This window comes from Teleopsis dalmanni, chromosome 2 (assembly GCF_002237135.1).
Source record: "Teleopsis dalmanni isolate 2A chromosome 2, ASM223713v2, whole genome shotgun sequence".
Lineage (NCBI taxonomy): Eukaryota > Metazoa > Arthropoda > Insecta > Diptera > Diopsidae > Teleopsis > Teleopsis dalmanni.
The window spans coordinates 174,944,918-174,970,396 of NC_051847.1; the positions used below are offsets into that span (position 1 = coordinate 174,944,918).

A 25,479-nucleotide genomic window follows, 5' to 3' on the forward strand; every position below is an offset into this window, starting at 1 on the left:
GCATAAATTTCCTCAAAATATTCTAAATACTATACCGAAAAAAATTTACTTAAAAATAGCTAATTATGCCAAAATTTAGTTTCATATAAAAAACATACTAAAAAAACAACAAAAAGAAGTATATAATATAAATAAAAATATTTAAAACGATTTTTTATAAAGAGTATTTATTTAAAAAAAAATTGTTGAGATATTCATATGAGGAAGTGCAGTGAATAGGTAAATAATTTCTATCTTTATATATATGTATACATATACATATATAAGTGGTATGATAGTAAACTAAAACAAAAATATTTTAAAAATTATTTATAACAAAAGACCACTAGAATGTTCCAATAAATTTAAAATTAATAAAGGAATTCTTAAGATTTTTTAGAAAATTTTAAAATTTATTATCATGCAGTAAAATTTTTTTATATGCTAAATAATGTATATTAACTATAAAAATGACAATTATAAAATGTATTTATAATTCAATAAATAAACTATTAAATAAAACTAAATAAACTAACTCTTATAAACAGTTTCTGTTGCTTTTTTAAAAAAGATTGATCTCTCAAAGAACTTTACAAAAACTTAAGCAAAAAAAGTCGATTTCTACTTCTAAATTTAAGTAAATAAAAATTATTTGTAATGGATTTAACGTTTAAACTTAACAAAAAATTAAAAAAAGTTGAAATTTTTGCTTTGAAAATTATATCATGCAATTTATTTAAGTGCGACCTTATGTTCAAACTTAAAAAAAATAGGAAATGTTGATTTTTTTTATTGAAAATAATTTATTTAAATAAGAATTTAATTTCTAACTTAAACATAAAACTAAAAACCATCAATATTTACTTTCAAGTTTATATCAAAAAATTTATTTAATTAGATTTTAAATTTTATATACTCTCCACTGCACGAAAGAAGTATTTATTTGTTGTCTCCTTCCAAGCATGCAATTTTTATTGCTTTAATATATTTAAAACAGTGAGATACATTCATTGATCAGACACATTATTATTTACTTGATTTTTAAAAAAAGTTTCCTCAAGAATTTATTTCAATCAAATAGCGAAAATAAAAAATTGAATATAATATATTAGCTGCCACCAACAGCAAGACTTTAAGATATAAAAAACCTACTTAATGTACTGAGAAATTTTTTCACAAGCCAAGTAGGAGACGACTTTATCTAAATCAATGCTAGATTTCACATTGCCGTATCTTGATTTTCCTTGTTAACGTGATCGCAAGTAGTTTACACCAAATCGGCGCAGACAGAACTGCAGACAGACAGATACGGTTCAATTAATGCATGTCTTAATGCTAACACAACTGTCTATATAAAATATAAAAAATCATAAAAAAAAAATAAAGAAAAATAAAGAAAAACTTGCTAAATCCTAAAACGGCAATTAACTACCAAATTTGTACTAAAATATTAGGATTTGTATGTCAAGCACAGCAATTTTTAATAATTTTTCAATTTTTCATTTATTTCATATGAAAACAAAGCAAACTAAATAATGTTGCTTTAAAGCAAAAGTAAAAAAAAAGTTTATGTTACTCAGAAAAAGTATATCATGATGTGCTAAATTTATTTTTAAACTACACGCCACCAGCACGAGACTAGACAACGTGCAACAATACAAAAACAACGACAGAAACTTTGAGATACATTTGTGCCACCACAGAGTTCTTACATATTTTAATTTTTTTTCTTTTGAATAAAAAAAAAGTATGACAAACAGAAGGCCATAAATAATATATCCCATTTTCCATATTAAGTATAACAAGTAATACCTCAGAGATACGCATTATGGCTTCAAGATATGTGCTACTAAAATGATTATCTTCTGTCTACACAAAGATTTACTGTATACCTCAAATAAATTGCCCAAGGCACTTAGGCTTAGATCAACCTAAAATCTCATCTAAATCTTAAATAAATAAGCTAAGTAAACATAGTTAAGTGTGTTTAAACTAACATAATATATAACCTATAATTAAATTTTGACATTTTTAAAAAACTAACATAACAAAAATAAAACAATAGAGTCGTCTATCAACGAAAACTTTTAGATTTTAGTGGCGAATAGTTTTGTCTGAGGTAGAAAAAAAATAATTTAAAAATGAATTTCATTAAAATTTTTATAAAAAATCAACAAGCCTAGCATAGCATTAAAAAAAATCACTATAACAACAGCAATAAAAATTCTAAATCCATTATAAAAGTGACAGCTAATTTTAATATAAATAAGGAAACTTATGAGGTCCACAAATAAAACAAAAATAGTAATTACTTCCGTATTCATAAACATCACTTAAACGCATTTTATTCTATTATATTTAATAAAACGAAAAACGAAATTGCTTTTTCTAATGTTTATAAGTTATAAGTAAACTTTATAGTAAGCATACTACCAATCTATATGCGTATCACCAATTAACTCCACCGTTTCGTAATGTCCTTCTTTTTCTTTCTATTGAAAGATATTGAGAGGTATCAATCCAACAAAACACATTGAACATTTTATATTGCCCTCATAACTTTTTGATTTCAAAAACTAATGATCTAGAATGTTTTTAATCTTAGGATTAACTAATGTACTCGTATATGCAGATAAAATACTTTTAAAACCTTAATTCAGAAATTCTCAAATAATGTCTAAATAGATTAAAAAAAATCAGCTGAAAAAATTGAACTGAATATAAATATCGTAATTAATCCAAAATAATTTGAAACGGATCCAAAGAAATTAACACGAATACAAATTAAGTGAAATGCTTAGTTTTACGAACTTAAGTGTGTTTACAGAAAATGAGCACATCATGGACGCTGTAAGAAAAGAGAATAGTATCCAATCGTCTATATCGTCTATAGAGAATGTATTACAAAATTGGATTATACAAAACAATCCTAACCCTAGTAGTTCCGAAGAAGATATCTGAATATAAGATAAGCCTTTTTGAAAATAAAGTTTGAAAAAAATATATCACATAATAAAAATCATTAACCTTAACCAGCAATAGTAGGACAAAAAACACTGCTTGACTTTAATAAATAATAGACTTTAATAATAAATTCACTTCTGTTTGAACTCGCATTTAAATTATGGTTCTTGAACAAAATTTAAATGCGAGATCAAAATCTCTGTTTCTGAATACAAACTATTTTAAAATACGATCTATAAAAAAGTATCCTGTATTTAAAAGTTGAAGAATACGCATAGAAAGAATTCCACATAATTTCCTCCAGAGTTAATAACACTATAATATGATATCCCGCGTCTATTACCCACTCTATTAATTCAATAGAATTGAACAACGTAGTACTGTATTAACCCAGCTTGGCTCCATATGACTTTTTTCTGATCCCACTTCAAAAATCAAAGGGGTTGATTGAATCTATTAAGAAAAATTCGATGTAAGAATTAAAGGCGGAGAATTAGGTCAACCATTGGGATAGTTATTATGCAGTCAATAGTCTCTGTTTTGAAAGCGACGGAATATTATTTTATATTTTTGAGAACCAACAAGAATCAGCTAATGTTTTACAGAATATAGAAAAATTTATCCGATCTAATAGCTTATGACTTCCCATTTTCACAAAAATAAAAACAAAGCAATATTATAGGTATAGCATCAGTTTAACGAGTTACCGAATTTTCAAACACGTATAAAAGGCCCTTCAACTAATAGATTTATATGGTAAATATATAAGGTATATTAAATAATACCTCTACAAAAGATTTACAATTAAATTGATTTAACTAATTGAAATTTAACAATTAAAATAATTATAAATAATTAATTCAATTATTCTACAGCTGGTTTAGGATTTTAACTCTTGATTTAACTAACTCTTGAATAATTAAATATAAGAAATAATTCCAAGACCATAGGTATGGCAATGTTCAAAATAGCAGTATAGTCAACCAAAAATTTAATTAATTAAAAATAATAAAAGATTTTTGTTGTTGCAATTCACTACGCACTTTTATTTGTTGCGCACTTTTACTCTTTTGTGGCTGGGGGGCTTATACCTGCCACACACTAAGCTTAAACTATACTAGAATTATTATCATTTATTTATCTTTTAACTGATGACGGACCGTAGATCAGCATATCTTCCTCTGCGTACTGAAGTGGACTTAAGGTTTGTTAGGGTGGGGTTGGGCAGTGTATCAACTTTTGTGAATAATTTTAGTGCTCTATCCTTGATATATTTTTTTACTGAGTCGATCCTTAAATCGTCATAACGGATATGAAAAAGCAATTTCATATAGAAAATATATTACAAAATGTTTTCATGTATTAACAACTATCTGATCAATTAGTTAGGTTAGGTTGGATTGGCGGCTTGGTTCTCAAAGTGCAGTTAAGTATAGTTATGGTCTGTTGTGATACCATCTATTAAAGTTGTAAAAATATCAGATAGTCAGGACCACCAGTCAGGAGCGCACAGACAATGTTGAAAAAGTTACGACTGTTTCATATACCATAAGTTCAAATAAAACAACCTGATAGATCTACAAATCTTGTTATATACCTAATTTTAAAAGAACTGACAGTTGGGTAAGAAAAGAAGACCAAAGACCTTCAATCATCTACTGGTGAAATTTGTTGGGATTAAAGCAGTTGAAGACTTCTTTTTAACATTGGCAATGTGCTTTATCATTGATTTCTCAAAAAATTATGCCAATGCTATTAGGCACTAACGCTACTATTCTAACCTATATCGCTGCTTAAATGATATATAATTATAACTTTCTTAAATTAGCATTAATAATTGCAATACTAATATAATTTTTTAATGTTTACTTATTTCGTCAAAAAAAATATTTATTTTTTGTTATTTTTACACAAAACTAGGCAACTTTAGTTCATTATTTAACTTAACAAAATTATCTCTTTATTCGCCTAAGATGATTACAGAAAAAAATAAATGTCATTTGCATGCGATTTTCTAGTTAAAAAGATCTAACATGTCATAACATTTAATCTATGTCTCATGAGCTAAAAATATTTCCTAACAAAAATATCAATGACAATAATTCGAATATTTGAAAAGATATTTTTTATTGTTATAGTTCTCAATAAACAACAAAGTCTTGCAAATGATCTCAAACATATTTTTATCACGATTAACGCTATTATCTATGGTTTTTTTATCCATTGAAATGGCGTCATACATCTTTTAATTGGCCATAATGTGGTTATAAAAAGATGGAAAAAAACGTTAAGATAGTAGAAAAAATCTGCAACTGCGATTACCAGTTTGCGAGGTTGGTGTGCACAATTTGATGACAGCGCGTCGGTCCATGCCAACTTAGCCAAATTTATTTGTCCTTCAGCGTCTATTTAGAACACGCCAGCGCTGGTCCAAGCACGGAGCGCGGTTTTCATAACTACGTGTATGACACTATTTCATGAAATCGTATGTTCACAATCAACGCGAAAAGACCTTATATGGCTTCATTATTTTTATATGGAAACGAAGTAAACCAAATTTGGAAAACAGTTTTCGTTGCTGACGCTGTGAGAATTTTACAAGATTTACAGCAAGTTGCGATGAAGAAAAACACGACAAGAAAAATAGTCAAATCGTTAGAAATGTTAAAATAAGTTATATAAATATAAGTAAATATATATATAAGAAAAAACAAATAAATAATTGGTTATTACAAGAATATCTCAAGTTTTTGATAGCCGCTATTATAACTGGTTTAGCGTTGAATTTATACGCCAGCGGCGACGAAATCTAACATAGACGATCTATCAGTAGTGAAAAACTGACGTAAGACGTAAGCTGCAGACTCTAGACTGTAGATTGTTTCTTTTCTTTTTGACTATTTAACTTAAGCGTTTTTTAACCGGTACGTGACTTCAAAGTCATATTTAGACTATGATTGATTTTGTATGAACGCTTGAATGCTGTCACTGAAATGTTTTCTTCATTCCCGCTGGTAAATTTCAAGCGATTTTGACAAAAATCTAATCAAGTGGAAAAATAATTTTACGCATTAACTGAAATATGCCATAATATATGTTAAAATATGTAACTTCATATCACAGGGAACTTTGCTAATGTATATATCTTGCTATAAGTCACATTAAGCTTTTAATGACTATACTATGTACTGACCAACTCAAGCGTCTCTACTTCAATTAGGGTAAAGTTCATTACTTTTGATGTGAAGTATATTAAATAGAATTTGCTTACATAGTTTATTTCAATTATTTTACATATAAAGACTGAGATATATAATTTCAAACAAGAAATATCATACGATAGGAGTCGGAATAATATTTTAAATATTAACTTGATAATCATATATATATATAAAATAATTGAAAACAAATATGGAAGCAAAGGTTCATTGCTAAAAAAACTATAAGTAATTTGATTTAAAAAAAATATCATACGACAGCAACCTGAATAATATTTTAAATGTTAACCGATATACAGAGTAGTAAAGAAAAGTTTACCAGGAACAAACTTTTAGTCAAAAAACAAGCAAAGTCATTTATGGAAGTAATTTACATTCAAATTTTTGACTCTTTAAATATATTTTAATATTGATGACTTATATATTTTTTACCTAAAATAGTTTGGTCTAGATGCAATCAACTAACTCATAACAGACCAACAAGAGTACACTGAAATACGCAATATATAAGTCGAAAAATAAAAATATTTCATATTTATTTTAAAAACTGTATTAAACATTCTCAAAAAGTAAACGTAGTTTTAAAAACTCTGCGATAGATGTTTACCTACTGTCATACAATTAACTGCATGCATTTCAAAATAAACTACCTGGACGATTTTTCAATATCTTAGTATTCTTAAAAATCTGCTCGAGGATTACGAATTAGCAAAAATTATCTGGATACTGTCAACCACAGTCAATCACATACAGTCCATAATAACGGACCTGAGAACATTTGCAATGGTTTAGAACTCCTACAACTCAACTTAAACATTTAGACTTTTATAAAGATAGCTGCTTACTAACAACCAAAATCAACAACATGTAGTCCATTATTAACCACCTGGGTTTTTAGCTTAATATATGTTTAATAATGGTTGAATATTCGTATAAATCAACTTCAGGAATCAGGACTTTACAGAAAAAATTTGTTACTGTCACTCAGAGTAATTACCATACACTCTCAAATAGATCACTTGGTGCATTGGTCATAGTAGTTAACCTTAAAACAATACGAATAAAGCTCAACCTATCCAAATATATCCTTCGCATCAGTTTAATACTATGGTACATTGATCGTAGGAATAATTTCAGCTATCTATAAGTGTAATTTCTGTCACTAGCGATCAGAATATTTAGAATTTTTATACTGACTGTACGTGAAACTTTGGTGGACATAGAGTGAACTTTCGAATGAACCAAAAGAAATATATGAAAGTTGCGTTACTATACTCACTATCCAGAGAGAATAAACAATCAAGAGTTCTAAGAATAAACTATTAAAAATTCATATACTAACAACTACAATAAAGAAAATGATCTTGATATAAACATAGTTTAATTTATTGATTATAATGTACGTGATAACATTATAAGGATTATAATAATTCATCTAGATTATGCCACGTTAACTTATAGGATCCAGCTATAAGTTATTTCATAATTATGGATAACACTGTACAATTTCTTTACTTGTTAATTGTAAACTAGCTTCGAAGGAATTTGAAGTATATTCCAGAAGATAGGAATAAATTGCCGCAAGAAAGAGATAAAAGCAAATGGTTAGTGATAAAATAGAGAAAACGCTTTGAAATCGACAACCCTTCAACACCAGAATTCTAAAAGTAGCTCGATAGTCAACATATTATGAAAACCTTAGCATTATCACTAGAACTGTCTTGAAGTCCACTTTACAATAAGCGTTAAAAACATTTGAAAAGAGACATATGATAAATTATAAAATTATGAGTTGACAGGAAACGATAGTTGATGCCATGTCACTTCTGGACTTATCCTCAAAGAAATTTTATCATTAATATTATTTTAAATATGTAGATGTATGCAAGGTAAAGGGAATTTTTTTCTTTTTTACGGCTTTCCTTTAAAATTTAAATCTCAGATTTAAATAGTAACTCTACTACTGTCAACGTTAGACTTCACTGTAGAACAAAGAAATGAAACAAATAAAGCCAATACCCTTTACACAAAGTTTTGAAAATTTTTAACGAATATATATTGTTTCTTTTATATGTTATTTGAAAACAAAATAAGTAGTTTCATATTTATATGTTTATATGTATATAGCAGCTTTATGTGGTAGCTATAGAATGTAGGATGCTTTCGAAGAGTAGGTATTCAAAGTTTCACTCGAATACCTCAAAAACTAAAAAAGTGTGTTCTTGGGTGAAACGAACGGACGACAGAAAGAGTTAAATAAATTCAACTTGTCGAGGTGTTCAAGAATACACATATATACTTTATGGACTCTACAACTATTCCTTCAATGCGTAACAAAAAAATCATGACAAACCTAACATTATGCACCTTTTTTCAATTTTTTATGTAAAGAGTATAAAAAGTTAGTTCTCAAAGGAATCCTTGTCATTATCAACTAAAAAAATTAAATTTACTATGTAGATGTAATCAATATAAAGCGATTTTATTCATTTATGGAAATTTTTCTTACAATTTATATTTCAGATTTAAAACATAACTATTACAATTTAATTAAATCATTAATTTTAAATAATTGTTTGTTAATTATTCGAGTTAAGTTAAAATTACTAAACTCACTTCATGGCTAATTTTAATATTTAATGACAAGCACATGCAATTATTACAACTTCACTAATTGCATTAAACTATTCCCAATGCAATAAAAGGTTATTGATTTAAACAAAAAATAAAAAATAATAATATATTGAAGTGAAAAAAAGTGTACTATATATAATAACATATATAAGTACTAAGAAGATTAGTTGAAACCTCTGGTAGCGGCAAAATTGCTATAACTACAAACTTTAAATATATAATTATTCAAATTTACAAATTTCTTTGTAAAACCTTGTTTACAAGTGTTATTTTACTTAAAAATAAAATAATTGCACTAATACTATACTACCATTGTACTATTAGTACAAATTTCATTAATTTTAATATATTGTTCCGTACTTTCTCACGTAGACGTTCGCGATCCCTGGATCCCGATAAGTAATAAAATAGTCCACTCAGTTTTATATAATCGTTTTTATTGCTTTTAGTTTTGTGAAACGCAAACACACAATGTTCTCTAATAATAAGCAACACTTTACAGGGAAATATAGACCTTATGGTGGAATACTTCCAAAAAATGAAGATTAAAATTAATAATGACAAAACCAAGGCTATATTTATAACTCGAAAAAGAAGACAGCATCCCCCAAGAGTGAGCGTTTGTGACACGGAAATACGGTGGGAGGATAACATAAAATATCTGGGGGTCACTTTTGACAAACGGTTCAATTGGCTTAAACATTTGAAATACAGACGGAAAATTATCACTTCAACTTTAAAAACAGAAAGTTACTTTATACGCAAGTAATTAGACTAGCACTACTGTACGGATGTGTTACATATAGCAAAGCCTCAAATACTACTTTAAAGCAATTACAGGCAGCACAAAACCTGACTTTAAGAAGACTGTTTAAGATTCCATGGTATATTAGATCAACAGACATACATAGAGATCTTAGGATTGACTCAGTGAAAAAATATATCAGAGACAGAGCTCTAAAATTATTCACTAAAGTTGATACGCTACTTAACCCCGCCCTAACAATCCTCAAGTTCACTTCTGGACTCTCAGGAAGATATGCGGATTTAAGGTCCGTCATCAACTAAAAGACATATAAATGATATGATTTCTTAGCCTAGTTAAAGCCGAGTGTGGGGTAGAGATAAGCCCCCCAGCCATTATAGAGTAAAAGTGCGTAATAGCACTAACTCAAGAAGAAGAATCACGAATGAAGAAAGAATAATAATTATATATCAAAACTTATTTCCCAACTTACAGACATTCCTAGAAACTATTTCAAAGATAACTTAAATTCAATATTCACAACAATATATAAAATAAAAAAAAATTAATTTAATATATTGCTTATAGTATTCTTACTACTATAGTATTTTATGTAGTATATAGTATTCTTATAGTATTCTAACTATACTACAATTTAAATATATTCTTAATTGAAGAATTCTACAACAATTAATTACAGTACATTTTGGAAAGTATTTCATTCAGTTTTAAATGAAATATTTCTGAATATTTTTAAATATTTTATTTATTTCCGTTCAAGATATCATAAAAAAGTCTGCTATTAAAAAATACTACTAATTTAAAAGCATTCATAGCGTGTAAACACGCGCCCACGTTAATTGCTTACAGTTACTAAATGTGTGGGCTTGTATCTGTTAACTTCCTTCGTTGCTTATTAATTCATATTCGACTCGAATCACTCAAGATGAGTGAGGAAGCATTTTATGTTCAATTTCAAGAAATTGATACGAAATTTGATCAATTTTTAATTACTTTTAAATGCTCTACATATTTTGATTAGTCTGAGAAACCAACAACTCAAATCAACTCGCCCAAATCCGAAATTATACAAAAAATGAAATAAAACAATAAAATCGAAAAAAAAATTAAAACTTGAAGACAACAAATTTTCAAAAAAATTAACCATTTCCGCTTAATATTTTATTTCTTTTATTTTTATTTTTGACAAACAAAAAGAAAATAAATAATTTTTACGCTTCATAAATGCTCGTTGGCATGTAACAAACGAAAATTAACTTTTATTTGGCATAAATTCATCTTCGCATTGTAGGAGTGAAGTTGCGATAGATTAAATGCTTCTATCTCAAGAACACATTTAAGACTTTAATTTTTGTGAATAGCCAATAAATCAAAATATATAATAATTAACATAAATTGAAAAATTTTTAATTAAAATTAATTAAATTAATTTTCTTTTGTTTTTATTTTTATTTTTTTTCAGTTGAAAGCGCTTCGGAAGTAATTCACGTCCAAAATGACTTATGAAATGCATAATTATGCGGCATTATTGCCAATCAACAAATGTGACTACAACAACAATAACAACAACAGCAGTAGTAACAAAATTACAGAAAAATATTCACTCCGTCAGAGACATAAAAGTCAACACAAAAAGCCAGAAAATGAATTCATTTTCACAAGCAGCAAACCAAAAAACGCCAGATATTCCGACAAAAATGCCAGTGGCTGTATTGCAGTTGAAAGCAGCAAAACTGCAAAATCCACAAATGCGAAGAAAGTTAAAGCAGCGCCCCTCTCCAAATACCGACGAAAAACGGCAAATGCAAGGGAACGCACCCGCATGAAGGAGATAAATCAAGCCTTCGAAAATCTACGCAATTGTGTTCCAACAGCCATAACCGATGAAGAGGTAGGCGCAGCAAATGAGAAGCTGACGAAAATCACCACACTGCGACTGGCCATGAAGTACATAAGTGTCTTAACTGAAGCACTGAATAATGATGACGTACCAGTGGATGACATTTTAGAGTGTAAAAAGTATGGCGAACTAAATTTGTCATTTGACGCGTTGCAATCAGTTGCTAGTCGCATACAAGTTGCTCAACCCGAAAAGACTTTGAGTAAACCTACAAAAGTGCAGAATAAAAATGTTGCAAAATTACCCGCTAACAGTGTTTGTCGCAAGAACTTATCGAAACGACGTCAAAGGAAGCAAACTCCAAGGCTGGTCGATATCCATGAAAGCAACAAATCCAAAGCAAACAGAAATGTGAACAACGTCAACGATTCCAATTACACACAAGCGAATACTATTGCTGACTTAACCAATTTGATGCTGGAATCTGATGGAGAGTCATTGCATTTGTCAGAACATTGCTTAAGTCCTTTGCAGGCCAACTATATTAACTTGCTTGAATCAACAGAAATGGCAACTGATTTAGTTGCCAACCTATTCAGCGGCTATGAAAGTCAACCATTTGAGTTAAACCTTCGACTGTTGGAAGCTAATGCTGGTTCGCTAGATATACCAATGGAACAGCAATTACCATTGTGTAGTCCAATGGCTATTTTGGATACTTTTGACGATTTATATGACTTTCCAATACATAGTTCCTTAGATTTGTTTTCAACATGACCAAATCTGTTAACTTAAGTGTAATTCTCATCATTCAATTTCCAAAACTTTCTCACGTGTCATACTTTCAGTTTTTATTATTAATTTTTATTCATTGATTATTTTTTATTATTAATTCGAATTATTTTATTTAACAATATAAAATAACTGCTACTACTCTAGTATAATCTGATAGACTTTTTAACAATTAATTTATATTAACTATTACTTTATAATTAGATATACATATTAACTCTACTAAAAACCATATGGACTTTGTTTTTGTAACTCTCAGATACTCATTTGTTTCTTAACATTTAAAATTTATTTTTTTTGTAAATAGTTGTTAACAATTTGTTTATTTTTTTAAGCAATACAAAAAACTATTAAAATTAAAAATTGTTTCAATTTTAGAATACCAATCTATAAAGCTTACCTTAATACCATATAAAAAATATCTGTTTAAATTTTAAGAACAATGTATTTTTACTAGTTACTAGATCCTTTCCTAATATAAAATGATATCTGTTTTAGTTTTGACATTCAAGAATTATTAGTTAAAGATTTTATTTTTATTTTAATATTGTTTACACCGATAGGAACATAGACTAGGTTTGCTTAAGTTGGAGTCGTGCCCAAACCCCACTTAGGTCAAATAATAGCTCGTTGTGATACTATGGATAGAAAGAAAGATAACTACTATATTAAATTTATTAAAATATCACCGATAATAGATACAACTCTTATATTATTACAATCTGTCAAGTATGAATGAAAACAAGTAATATTTACTAAGGAAGGAAAACGCCCAGTGACATATCCATTTATACTTAAAATAAAAATGTTTGACCTACATATACATATCGAAGACATCTGTTAAAGTCTTTTAAGACTTGTAACTTGACAAATAAATAATGTTCTAATGCTTTTATAAAATTAATTTCTATTTGCAAATACTAGAATGTTTAATAAATTTGCGGGACGGGTATAAGAAAATCAATTTTTATTGCTAAAAATATGTTAATTTTTCAATATAGTCTCCGTCAACATCTATGAAATTTATCTCATCAAACGTTATGAATACAATGCCAACTGGTTAATAAAGAAGATCTGCGAAGAATCCTTATTACAGAGTTCATTTTACTAGAGCTCGTAAAGGGAACAACGATTCCCAATTTCTGCAGCTAAGTAATAATTGGCGTTAGTCACTCACAATATGTAAAATATCCGGATTCAATATAACCCTGTACAAAGAACTCATTAACATGGCCGAGTTCATACTTAATTGCAGTGATTTCAAGCCACTAGTGTAGAGAATATTACGTAGAAAAGCTCCGATCAACACTTGTGGAGACTTGGACGAAGACTTGCTTTATTAGGCCAACTTTGGCTAACAGACGTAACAGATTTTTTGGACAATGCTTTCTTGAAAGTCTGTTACACTGTTCTGCAGTAGAATAAAAGATCTATTAAACTTTATAAACTTTAAATGGTTGGATTTAGTTCTACAAGATATTGTTGCGAGGAATGTGATTTAAATATTCTAATATTGTAATTGGCTGATATTGTAATTGTCTGGTATATTGTCTGTAGACAATATGCTGGTTGTTGCAGTTCTTCATATAACTTAATGACTTTAGCGACAGTTTCTTAAGCTGTTTGAGCTGTGGCTTGAATTTATGCAAAATGGGCTGTCTAGTGAGTTGCCAACTGAGTTCTTTTTTTCAGTATTCAGTTTATGAAAAAGGTTGAAATAATAATTAGGTCTTATTAATTTTACAAGTTCAGAGATAATCTATCAACGAAATTCGTTTTGCTCTTTAAAAACTAACACCTATAACTTTTTACGCAATTTCTCCTTATCCACTTGTTTTGATCCAAAGTCCTAGCGTTACACTTAAGCCTCATTCATAGTGGTAAAAGAGTGCAGGAAATTTTTTATACCTTCTAAAGTGTTCAAAATTTTCCTATCAAAATGATATATTTCTAGGATCAAAAAATAAATTAAAAATATATGACCCACACTTCTCTGGACATCGACCAACCACTTCTTCTTTATTAAACTGACATTATGTTTTTTTTTGTGTAATAATTAAACTTAGAATTATTATATCTGTTAATTTGGAAGGTAACCTAGAATCTTGTTTAGGATATTCTGATATTCCAAAAGAATTTTTTATTTATCCAAACTTTTTAATTATTTTTTTATGTGTTACTTTAAGTTACTTTATTTAATTTTTCATTCAGTTTTAAAAAAATCGGTTCACAGAAAAACACAGGAAAGTATTTAGAAAGATTTAAAAAAAAATGTCATCTCCGAAGAATCACACAAAGCCTCCTCACAGCTTGTTAGATATTTGCATCTATGAGGAGATGAGTCAAAGATACTTACATGTAGAGCAGCAACAAACATCGATTATATATGTACGACTTCTCGCATACATAAACTATACAATATTATGCAAATAAACATTTGAGAATCCGTACATTTCACAACAACAATGCAAATCTGACATGCATAAAATCGATTATGCATGAAATATCCTTTTTTGCTTTTCGAGATGTGAGTATCTTCTATTTTGCACCAACATCTGCTGTGCAAACTGCAGTGGATTCAGCATAACTTCGACTTCGATGTGTGATGTGATAGTTAAGAGAGCTCCATGAGCTCTGTGAGGTCTGTGACAATAATTTGTGGAATGCAAGAATGCAAAGCGTTTTGTTGACAATCGAAGCAATAGATTTTTTTATTTGGTTCATAAGAGTTTTGTCATATTTCGAATTGTGAAAATGCAATTGAAATCATAAATATGAAAATAAATGAAAATAGATAAATCCAAAACAAAAAAGAAAAATATTGTAAAATGAAAGAAAAATCAAAACATTTTATGCATTTTTAAATTGACATTTATGTATGCAAATTTATACGGAAAATTGAAATAAATTCGTTGCAATTTTTGTGAAGTCAGTGACGTGGATTATGTGGGAAATTGTTGATGCTAAACTGATAATAACATGGAAACAGGAATTATTTTTGGCAGCTTTGGACGATTATTAACAATCAAAAATAGTTTCAGAATTAGAAGTGTGAATTCATTGTTGTGAAATAATTCATTTAATTAAAAATGATTTATTTTATTTTTCTTTTTTATATGTTGTAATGGCAACTATTATAAATTTATAGTAAATTTATAGTAAAATACAATATAAAGAAGGCCGTAGATCATGCCATATATTTGTTTTTAATATTTATTTAAGCTTATTAAGAAATTTTAATTATTTTTAATGAGGTAACAACTAAAACTTAACAAAATTGAGCATTACTCAATCTAATCCACACCCTCTGACGTGATAATATTCATTTCAAAATTAGATTTATCTATAATACTCAGTTAATCAAAAGCTATGGATCCTAATATTAGACTAATTAGCCAGAGAGGTCTGCAAAGAAACCATACATGAGAATCCATTCTCCCACACACACAAGAACTGTGAAAATCTATATTCACTTCCTACAGCTAGCTAATAATAAACGGTAAGCACTCACAACAAGTAAAACATTCCGGTCAACTTGTTTGTATAGTTGAGCTGTACATGCATTACGACATGAAAGATCTTTTGTGCAGGACTTGTTGGCAACTCATAACTCATAAGTTACTATATTTAGTAAAGTACAGTATCTAAGATACAATAGCCACGATATCCGAAAGTCAGATAGTGATGCAGTTATTTCAACTAAGAAGGTTTCTGAATAAGACAAAGACTGTGAAATCAACAATCGAATACAGTTAAGTACACTTAAAAATGATAAACATTTAAAATTTAAAAAGCAAAATCATAAGCTCCGATATAAGCCGAGATGGTATATCAAAGAATAATGGCAATAAAGCTACGATAGTACATTAACAATAAATTACTCTTTAAGTTGTTTACTTGAAAGTATTTAAGTCAAGCTTTAATAATGTTCTCTTTACAATATGAATTTACATGTCGTGATACATTGTACATAGCATTACCTTAACTGCACTAAAAAAGAATCTTACAGTATAACTTTCACTTTGTTCTAGCGATCTATTTGCGAATATGTTATTGTGTCCACCTAAACTAAACCATAAACTTCGAAATTTGGTTCATATACATGGTAATGATATTAATCACTTTTTATTCAAACTGTTAATATATATTTAAGACAATGTCTGATTTAGATTAGTTGCAAAAAAATTACGAAGTATATAGAACAACATACCATCAAGTAAACTTCATAATTAATTTTTAATATATCGTTTTTTTTTATTTTTGTGAAAGTTTATAGAATAGTTTTTTATTCGCTTTTAATAATTTTTTTTGTTCATAGATATAGCTCTTATCACTCCTCATACGTAATTTTTTATAGCATCTCCTCTTTCTATATTATTTTGTGCTATCTTGTATTTTTTTGGAAACGTATTATTATCTATCATTGTACATTATCATTGTACATTCATTATGCACCTAACCCATTGAAATCAATGCCACCATATACGCCTACTGCCTGACAACATTAAATTCTATTATGTATACGATATTTAATAAACTTTAAGCAGTCCCAGAACAGAGGATTTGCTTGATTGTGCACTTGTATATTTAGTAATCAATTTAAAGCAGAACACTTGCAAATTATCTATTATCTTAAACGTTAAAGATTTCAAAGGCTAACACAGCAAAAATAAAACTCTTGCATCCTTAAAATTTTGCAGAATTTCGTTACCCTGACAATGTTAAAGCTTTATTGTTAGTAATTTTTTTTATTTTGCTTTTTTAATATATAATATGACAGTGATTGTGTCCTTCAGTGTCTCGACTGGGCTATTATGATAAAACGTTAAACAGCACACAACACCGCATTGCTCTACCAGGCAGGATAAAAGCCTTATAGCAGACAATGCAGAGCAGGGCACAATCTCACTCAGCTTGTTGGCATTCATAGCCAAGTTACTTTGTGTACGAATCAATGCATCCAATGTAAAGGTTATTGTGAAAATGGCATGATAGGAATAGCATGTTGAGATATCCTTGCCAAGGCAATTTTTAGTATCTTTTTATGCGCCTGCATAGCAATCATTTCAAAAAGAATTTTTTTTAAGGAAGCAATAAAGAATTTTTCAATTTTGTTATTATTAATAATGTTTTTGATTTTTTTTTATTTTTGGTAGAATATTGTGGTATATGACAATGATGGTTCTCTTTTGGTTTTCTTTTGATTTTTTTTTGTATGATAGTTCGTTGATAGTTTGCCAATCAAAGTCAATTTAGACGCTTTACGAATTTCTATTTTATATAGAATTTATATACTCGTATATTTAGTGAAGCGAAGTATTGATATAATAAGCAAGCCAAAAGGGCTTGGATATGGTTTTAGATATGAGTGTATAAAATTAATACATATTTTAGTAACAAATATAAATGTCTAATGCTACTCTTATGTACTGTACTGTATGAAATCATAAATTTTGTCTTAACTTACCATACACATTTAGTCTCGCTGCATGCTCCACACTACCCATAGAATTTGTAGCAATGCATTTATAGAGTCCACCATCATCCGGCCGTACATGGGAGATATTCAAATGACTTATTACATCGCCAGACATATCGACAAATTGCCCAATTGCAAAGCGATGATGCAAGGAAACATCCATTATGGGCTGAGAATCCAGTAGCCACGCAAACTGTACAAGGAGCAAAACAAAAATAGTAGAAAATAAATTTTATATCATCAAATTGGGGATATTCTACAGAATATTTTCGCGCAGTCAGCAAATTTAATGTATGCCTGAATATGTGTGTGTGTGTATGTATACTTACTTGTGGTGGCGGTGAACCGCTTGCCGAGCACTTAAGGGATATTAATGGTCCCGGACGTACATTTTGCTCGATGAATGTATAAATCAGTTCAGGCACAGTGTCTGCAGAGATAGAATATTTTAAGTTTAAATTTTCAACATTTGTCAATAGATAAAATTATTTAAATAAAAATAATTTAATAAAAAAATGCACAAAATATTAATCAACACTATAGCAATGCAAATTACTTACCCCCCAGTTTCAGTTCGGCCATTGCCTGTGCACTTGCTTTGTGGTTTTCAACCAGGCATTGATAGGCACCCCGGTCCCGACGGCCCACATTTAGTATCATGAGGGACGCCCTTGTTAGAAAACGTAAACTGCAAACGTCAACAAAAATATTTTATTATTTAAATGTTTAAATAAAAGGCAAAAAGGATATTTTTGGCTTTGCACATGTGCCGGCAAATATTCATACAAATGAGTGTATTTACTTTAATCCATTGTTCTTCATATAAAATGAGTCAAAGTTGCTTTTTCGCAAAAGATTGTCGGAAGCCCCCGTCATCCCTTATCACTTTTATCACATTTTGGTGTGTGTATGCGTGTTGATGTAATAGAAACTTTTATAATATTTACTGTCGGTATATATGGGAACTGCGGCATATGTTCACAATCAACCAGAATTTGTTATTTACTTTATTAGCATAATCATAAAAATTTCTGCTTGATTTGTAATTCTGATTTCGGTTGGCTCTGCTCTCGGGTTTGGTACTTGGCCAACATCTGTTCGACAGACAAGCATTGAACTTGCCCGGCTTAGTAAGTCTATTGCTTTTGTACTTCTGTGTGAGGTCGGTATGTGTGTGGTCTGTAATCTATGACTTTGCATTACATGTTTAGATAAAATTATGCTGATTTGGCTTAATTTGAGATAAATTGTAATAATGAAACCCTTTCAGATTTGGCATGCTAAAGGCAAAGTAGGCATATTCTTTGAAATTTTAGAAAGGAACTTTATGTGACTTTTATGATATTCTGTTTTTATGATTTATCATGCATTATAATTGTTATTTTATTAACAGTACATCACAATTAATTAATATATAATGAAGGTAACTTGGTTCGGTAAATTTGAGTAAAATGTAGAACGGCCACCTTAAAGACATATAACACACTAATCTGGTAACATTAGTTTAGAAGAAAATTTATACCTCAATATTTAGTTTCATGTAAATAAAATATATTCAGGAATATTAATTTTTTTTTTCGAAAGGACGCGTCTTATGACGAAAAGAAACTATTTAAGGGTTGAAGAGTTCGAATAGAAATAAAAAGGCAACAACAAAAATTTTCTAATTGAAAATGTTGACAGCTAAATCAACATTGATGGTATATTAATTATATTGCGTAGTATTTGATGTAAGAATAGAATACTTTTAGAGGAAATAAAAGAAGGAAATAAAAATAAAAATTAAAATAAATGTTTTAGTAGCAACCAACTATAGTTGTTGATCTGTTGCAGTTAAGATAATGAAAATAACAGATCTTTTCATTTGAAGAGCCCAAAATTGGACATGAAAAGTGTTGAGAAATTGTCGAGAAAGCAAAAAGGGAACTCAATGTATTTTACTGAATAAAAGCCTGGTTGTCAAGATATTATTATATGATTAATAAATCGTTTAAGTATTGAACAGAGAACTCATAATTGATTATCTTTAATTGTTATGGACTTTCATTAAGTAAACAAAGAAAATTGGTTTAAAAAAACTCAAGATAAAAAAGTTCACTGAAACTATGAACTGAAGCCATATATATTTATCAATATTTGCTGGCAAAATTTTTCAATATTAACGAATCATTTGCTCTTTATTCGAGAGCAAATATATTATATATATTATATAAGTGTTTATATTTTTTTATATTTTTTTAATTAAATATCGGAAAAAATATTAGGTCGTATTTAATGTGAGTTGTTGTTTACTTACCCTTAAATAATATTTTCATGTTATTTTTAAAATACATTATATTTAAATTCTGAAGGCGATAATTTATTGAATAAATATTTTATGAATACAAAAAGTTTTGAAAATACATTTATTTCAATTTTTCTAACAACTTACATCATAAGCTCACCGAAATCAAAGAGTTCATGACCGCAAAACATTACAGAAAATAATAGAAATTTTTACTAAAGAACCGAAAAAAGAATGGAATTTGTTTTGGAAAACCTAATCGAACCACGAATTTTTAACCAACAATAATATTGATGTGGCAATTGATAACTGCCAATAACAGCCAGCAAAAATTGGAATTTCCAAATAATCAAAACTACAGAAAAAAAGTGGAAAACCAGTGTTTATCTGCAGTCAAACATTAAAAAAAAATCAGAAACTATAGAACAAAATATTTCGAAAAGCAGAGCTAAACGAATATAAATGCTGAATGTGCAGCGCGCACAATGGCAACAAAGCCAAATCCGAGTTCCAATTCAAAGCCTTAGAAACAACAACAACACTTCCATATAAAATAAAAAACAAAAAAAGACAAATTTTTTTTCGAAGTTACATGAACGGAAAAACAAAATAATTTCATAGTTAAACTCAGTTTTATGTTTTTAATATGTTTTTTTTTTGTTTTGGTTTTATTAGGAGGAAAGCATTGCACTTACTTGTCTCTGCCGGTGCTGAGTGCATTATTTTCTTTCAAGGGTGTGCCATTGTGCAGCCACTCGATGCCATCGATCGCTGAACCCGTCGTGGAACAATTGAAAATGGCCGTTCCGCCTGAGTTGACAATCTGAACTTGTGGCAAAATATGCACCGAAACATACGAGTTCACCAATAAACGAATCTCAATGCGTTGCTCACCAAATTGATTTGAAGCTTGGCATATCTGAAAAAGTTATATTAAAAATGTACTTTTTCCATGGTTACTAGGAATTTATTCCGTGTTAGTCTATTGAGTTAGAGTTGGATTAATTAAAATCAAATAGTTGAAACTAATCAAATTTTTTGTTTGTTTTTAATCTATAGCATATTGTACATAAAAACAAAAATTTTTTTTAATTAAAATTTATTTTAGTTAATTTAATTGAATTATAAAATTTTAAAAACATATTTAAATTAAATAATATTTTCCCATTGTTATTTGATGTAGTTTTATTTAATATTTATTACTGTAATTTTTGGTTATTTTTAGTGGTCAATAGAGGAGAAAATAACTATCATAATTATTTTTTAATTAAATGAATGATATAACGAAGTTTATTAAATTAAATATAAAAATATAAGCAAATTGTGTTAGTTTTTGTTAATTTGCTACTCAAATTATTTTATATCTGAAAGTAATCGGAACTGTAAGTTCTTAAACGATTTACATGAGTAAATATTTACTTTATTTTAAAATAATTTAAAGTTATTTATGCAATGCTTTTATACAACCTTTACCACAAAGTTCAATTCAATATTGTGAAAAACATAAGTAAACGACTAATGATTAGATATAAATGCTACATTTTGTATAACAACAACAGTGCTGTTAGGCTGAAAGATGCGATTCTCGACATAAGCACGAATTATCGGTATAGTTTGGCATTAAACTAACAAATCTGATTTATTTTATGCTTCGACAGCTACTTTACGATGGTTCAAAAATAGACTGCGGCATAGGTGCTAATGAAACCAAACTTATGCTTCGGTTTTCAGTCCTATCAAATAAAGATTTCAATATTTCAACTCCAAATTTCGAACTAGTAATAGAATATAAGTCGGAAGTCCTAGTTAAATACCTTGCAAACATCGCTATTATATACGTTCCCGATCAGAAGAATATCGAAGAGAATGAAAAAATAACAGTTTTGACCGCCTTAGCCCTTCAGTGAACGTTAAACTACATAAACTGAACTGAATTTTTATTTATAAGAGTTTTTAACACGGAATGTACTATTAACACAGCAAATAATTGCTATTTATAAAAATTATAAGGATATCTTTCGATTAGCCATTCTAAATAATAAATAATATATAAATAAATGTTTTTTTCTGTTTATATAGTTTACTATCTCAGGCTAACTTTTAGTTCGACGAGTTTTATTATATTTCCATCATCTTAATATTTCTATATAAATATAAAGATATTTCAATAAGAATTTCGTAATGTGCCAAGACACAAATGCGGCGTTTGGTAGAGGTTTGTTCTAAAAACACAAGAATAATATTGACAGATAAATTATCTAAAATGACTGATAATGAACTTAAAAACAAATACAAGATGGACAGCAACATTAATCCTAAACATAGCCGAATTGACATTTGCATAGAAAAATACGAATTTTTTTTATCTCAGTAAGGATTTTAATATTTATCTAAGATCCATGTGTTAGTGCTATCATCAAAAATCGAGTATATTAATTTATCTACAATCTGTTTTACTAATACAACTTTTATTTCTACTGATATAGATAGTTGAAAAAGGTCATTATATTTCATTTACATCAGATTCCCTAACCACTATACCAAACTAAAGATGATTAAACAATTTCTAAAGAATCTAACCATTGAGCTGCACATTTACTAATTGAAGAAATTTAATATTCTTCTTTGCACCAAAAAACATAAACGTAAAACTTCAAGCCCAAAATCCTAGGTATGCCGAAAAAATATCTTAACGTAAAAAACATTGCATAAACAAAATTCATATTAGTATACAACAATTAAAGGATAAATGTTAGAATTTTTTTTTAGAACTCACTATTTCAACTCCTTAGTTATGGATTTTCTTTTCATTTTTTTTATTTTTGTTGTCTTTTGATTCGGAATTCAAGTCCACTAAACAAGGTAGACAACCCAAATAAATGTATATCTTTTAAAATCAAATTTACTATATCAATCGCGCAGGTTAGTTTCAAAGCTAACTATCCCCCTTCCTTTTATATCAAAAACATACTTTCTGACTTACATGAGCCTACCCATCAATACTAAATCCCTTAATTTGAACCCTCTCTCCTAATTACTATAATAAAGTATTCTCCTATCTCCCTTCCCTTTATGCCACGCCCATGCTTTCTGGTTTAGAAGAACCTAGACCTCCTAGTACTAAGTTCCGTCATCTGAGCTTTCTCGTCTAATTACTAGAATTAAAATATCACCCTATGTTCCTTCCATTTATATCACGCCCATGTTTTCTGCCTTGGATGAACCTAGACCTCTAAGTACTAAGTCTGTCCCTTCGTCTGAATTTTCTCGCCTAATTACTAGAATAAAATACTTTCATCCGGGTTAGTGATAAAAATCTTTTCCATTAAATTCTTAAGAGGGTATTTGTGTGGGTTCAGATTTTACAATGCTTTCCACCTAACACAACAAAAAGAAAGTTTTAAGGCTTTGAATCTCATATCCGGGTGTGAATATGTAAAATAGCAATTGAGCACTTCTTGTGCAGAATGGAAAGCCCTGTTACCACTATCACCAAACCAACCCAAACATGGTGGTCTGGTTACCGGAGCTATTTTTAAAATGATTAAAGTGCTTATAGTCACTTTTAAACAAAATTTTAAATCTCAATGAATGTAGGTAAAATAATCCAAAAAAATTAATTTTACTTTCAATATACAAATAATATGAAAATTCTTGAATATAATTTAAAATTTCTAACAAAAAGTTTAAATAAAAAAAGAAATTTTTTTTATCTTTATGAGATAAAAAAATCCGTAATCAAAACTCTGACAAACTTGCTAATCCTTTAAGTTCATTAACAACTCTTAGATCATGAATAAAAAATGGAAATTCTTAAAATTAATTTAAAAGTTAATTTAACAAATTATGCTCATTATTTAAATTCGCATTACAGCGAAGAAGCATGACAATGACTCCGCTGCTCTTGGCCCTGTCACCCTTAATACAAAATCCCATAAACAAACAATAAACAATTATGTCGCCTCTTTAACGTTAATGAAATTCATAACTTTATTATGCTAACGCGTCCTTGAATTATGTTAGATAAGCATCGCGCTCTCAATGTTTTACTCGTACTCGTTTTCATACTAAAAAGCAACAACAAATGCTTGCACATATAACAAACTTTCACCCTTAAACTTACCCATTTTCCCGCATCACGTTCATCAGCATTTTTGATGAGCAACAATGTACGCGACAGTATGACTCGCTGTGAAGACGGGATCGGATACAAGGCTGAGGAATCAGAAACGCGATACCACCTGTAAAAATGACACAAGTTTTTATTGCTGTTGCTGTTATTGTTGTAGGTTCTTGTTGTTGTTGTTGTTGTTGTTGTTGTTATAAACATGAAATGTTTTATTTATGTTAATAAAGATTTAAAGGTAGTTGTGTATATTTAGCATTGCTTGATAGCAAGGCTTGTTTGTTCGCTTGCAAACGATATAAATCTGTAACTGTGTGTTTGTGTTTGTGAGTTTGTGTGTTAACATGATATTGCAGACTTCGCGTAGCCATGACAATGAAAATGTCATATTCGCTGCTTTTGTGCTCGGTAATGAAGATTACTCATACGTCAGTACTTTCGGTGTTTCGAGCACTTTTGTTTGTTTGTTTTCGTGTCTGCTTAAGTGATTTATTTCAATATTTGTATAGTTGGCATTGTTAGAAATGTTGTTGTTGTTGTTATTGTTGGTAAAGTGAATTTAAAATAACTCATGTACGCAGTAAACGTGCTTTGTTGTGAATTATTATGCTTTCATGCTGTTAGCGAAACAATTGGAGTACTTGAAGCGAATTTAAAAAACAACAATAAAAAAGAAAAATTAAGTGACTTCAGTGAAGTGCCATTATATATTATCTTAAAATAGCTAATTTATTACAATTTAATATTTAAATACTTAAATTTAATGAAAAATTAAAAAATATTTAACTGGTGTGTACTCTAGGAATTTTTTTTTAGTTAAAAGGAACTATATCAAAACTTTATTTTTACTGCTAAAATTAATTAGTTTTCACAAATTTCTAACATAAAAATGGATATCACTTAATTTTTATCGTCAGGATATGAAATCCTTATTTTAATTATTATAATAAAATCTAATAAATACATAAAAAATTGTCCAATATTCAACAAAAAGTTTAAGCAAGAAAATCCCTTTATAGATACTCCAAAAGATTTAAAACTCAATTTCATAAACTTATTGTGAATAATTATTTCAGTAATCTACTATAGTTGATCATGCTTATTGCCATAGTATCGGTGCTGATGGGTCATGATGGGTACTATGATGGGTACTATAAAAACATGCTATGAGATTGGGTCTAGTCTACACTGATTTTGTTGGGGTCGTGGCTCTGTGGATGAGACGAAAACTACACGATGCCAAATATTTCAGTGTCCAACATTGGATAGGAGAAGATTTAAAGTCTTTAGGTCTCACTTCGTTACCGAATTGACATTGGAGATTTCATCACATTGGAGACTTAGCCATATTTTTGAATTGATCAGGTTGACTCACTTTTACTTAAATGAGTGTGTTG

At 28.9% G+C, this 25,479-nt stretch overlaps 2 protein-coding genes across 3 annotated transcripts in view; one reads left to right on the forward strand and one right to left on the reverse strand.

The window, feature by feature from the left end:
• Nucleotides 1-25,479, reverse strand: part of LOC119686352 (Down syndrome cell adhesion molecule-like protein Dscam2) — a gene marked incomplete at its 5' end in the record, with an annotated part of 87,680 nt that overhangs the window by 34,862 nt on the left and 27,339 nt on the right. For both annotated transcript variants that reach the window (XM_038100922.1, XM_038100923.1), the window contains 5 exon segments: nucleotides 17,661-17,865; nucleotides 18,002-18,102; nucleotides 18,233-18,360; nucleotides 20,652-20,875; nucleotides 24,080-24,197. In XM_038100922.1, the coding sequence (XP_037956850.1) occupies nucleotides 17,661-17,865; nucleotides 18,002-18,102; nucleotides 18,233-18,360; nucleotides 20,652-20,875; nucleotides 24,080-24,197 (776 nt within the window).
• Nucleotides 144-12,218, forward strand: LOC119686354 (helix-loop-helix protein delilah). Its single transcript, XM_038100925.1, has 2 exons — nucleotides 144-219; nucleotides 11,024-12,218. Exon 2 carries the CDS (start codon nucleotides 11,057-11,059, stop codon nucleotides 12,176-12,178), a length of 1,122 nt encoding a protein of 373 aa, XP_037956853.1. The 5' UTR covers nucleotides 144-219; nucleotides 11,024-11,056; the 3' UTR covers nucleotides 12,179-12,218.

Coding starts and splice junctions, on each gene's coding strand:
- LOC119686354 (XM_038100925.1), top strand. CDS start 11,057: ATGACTTATGAAATGCATAATTATGCGGCATTATTGCCAATCAACAAA.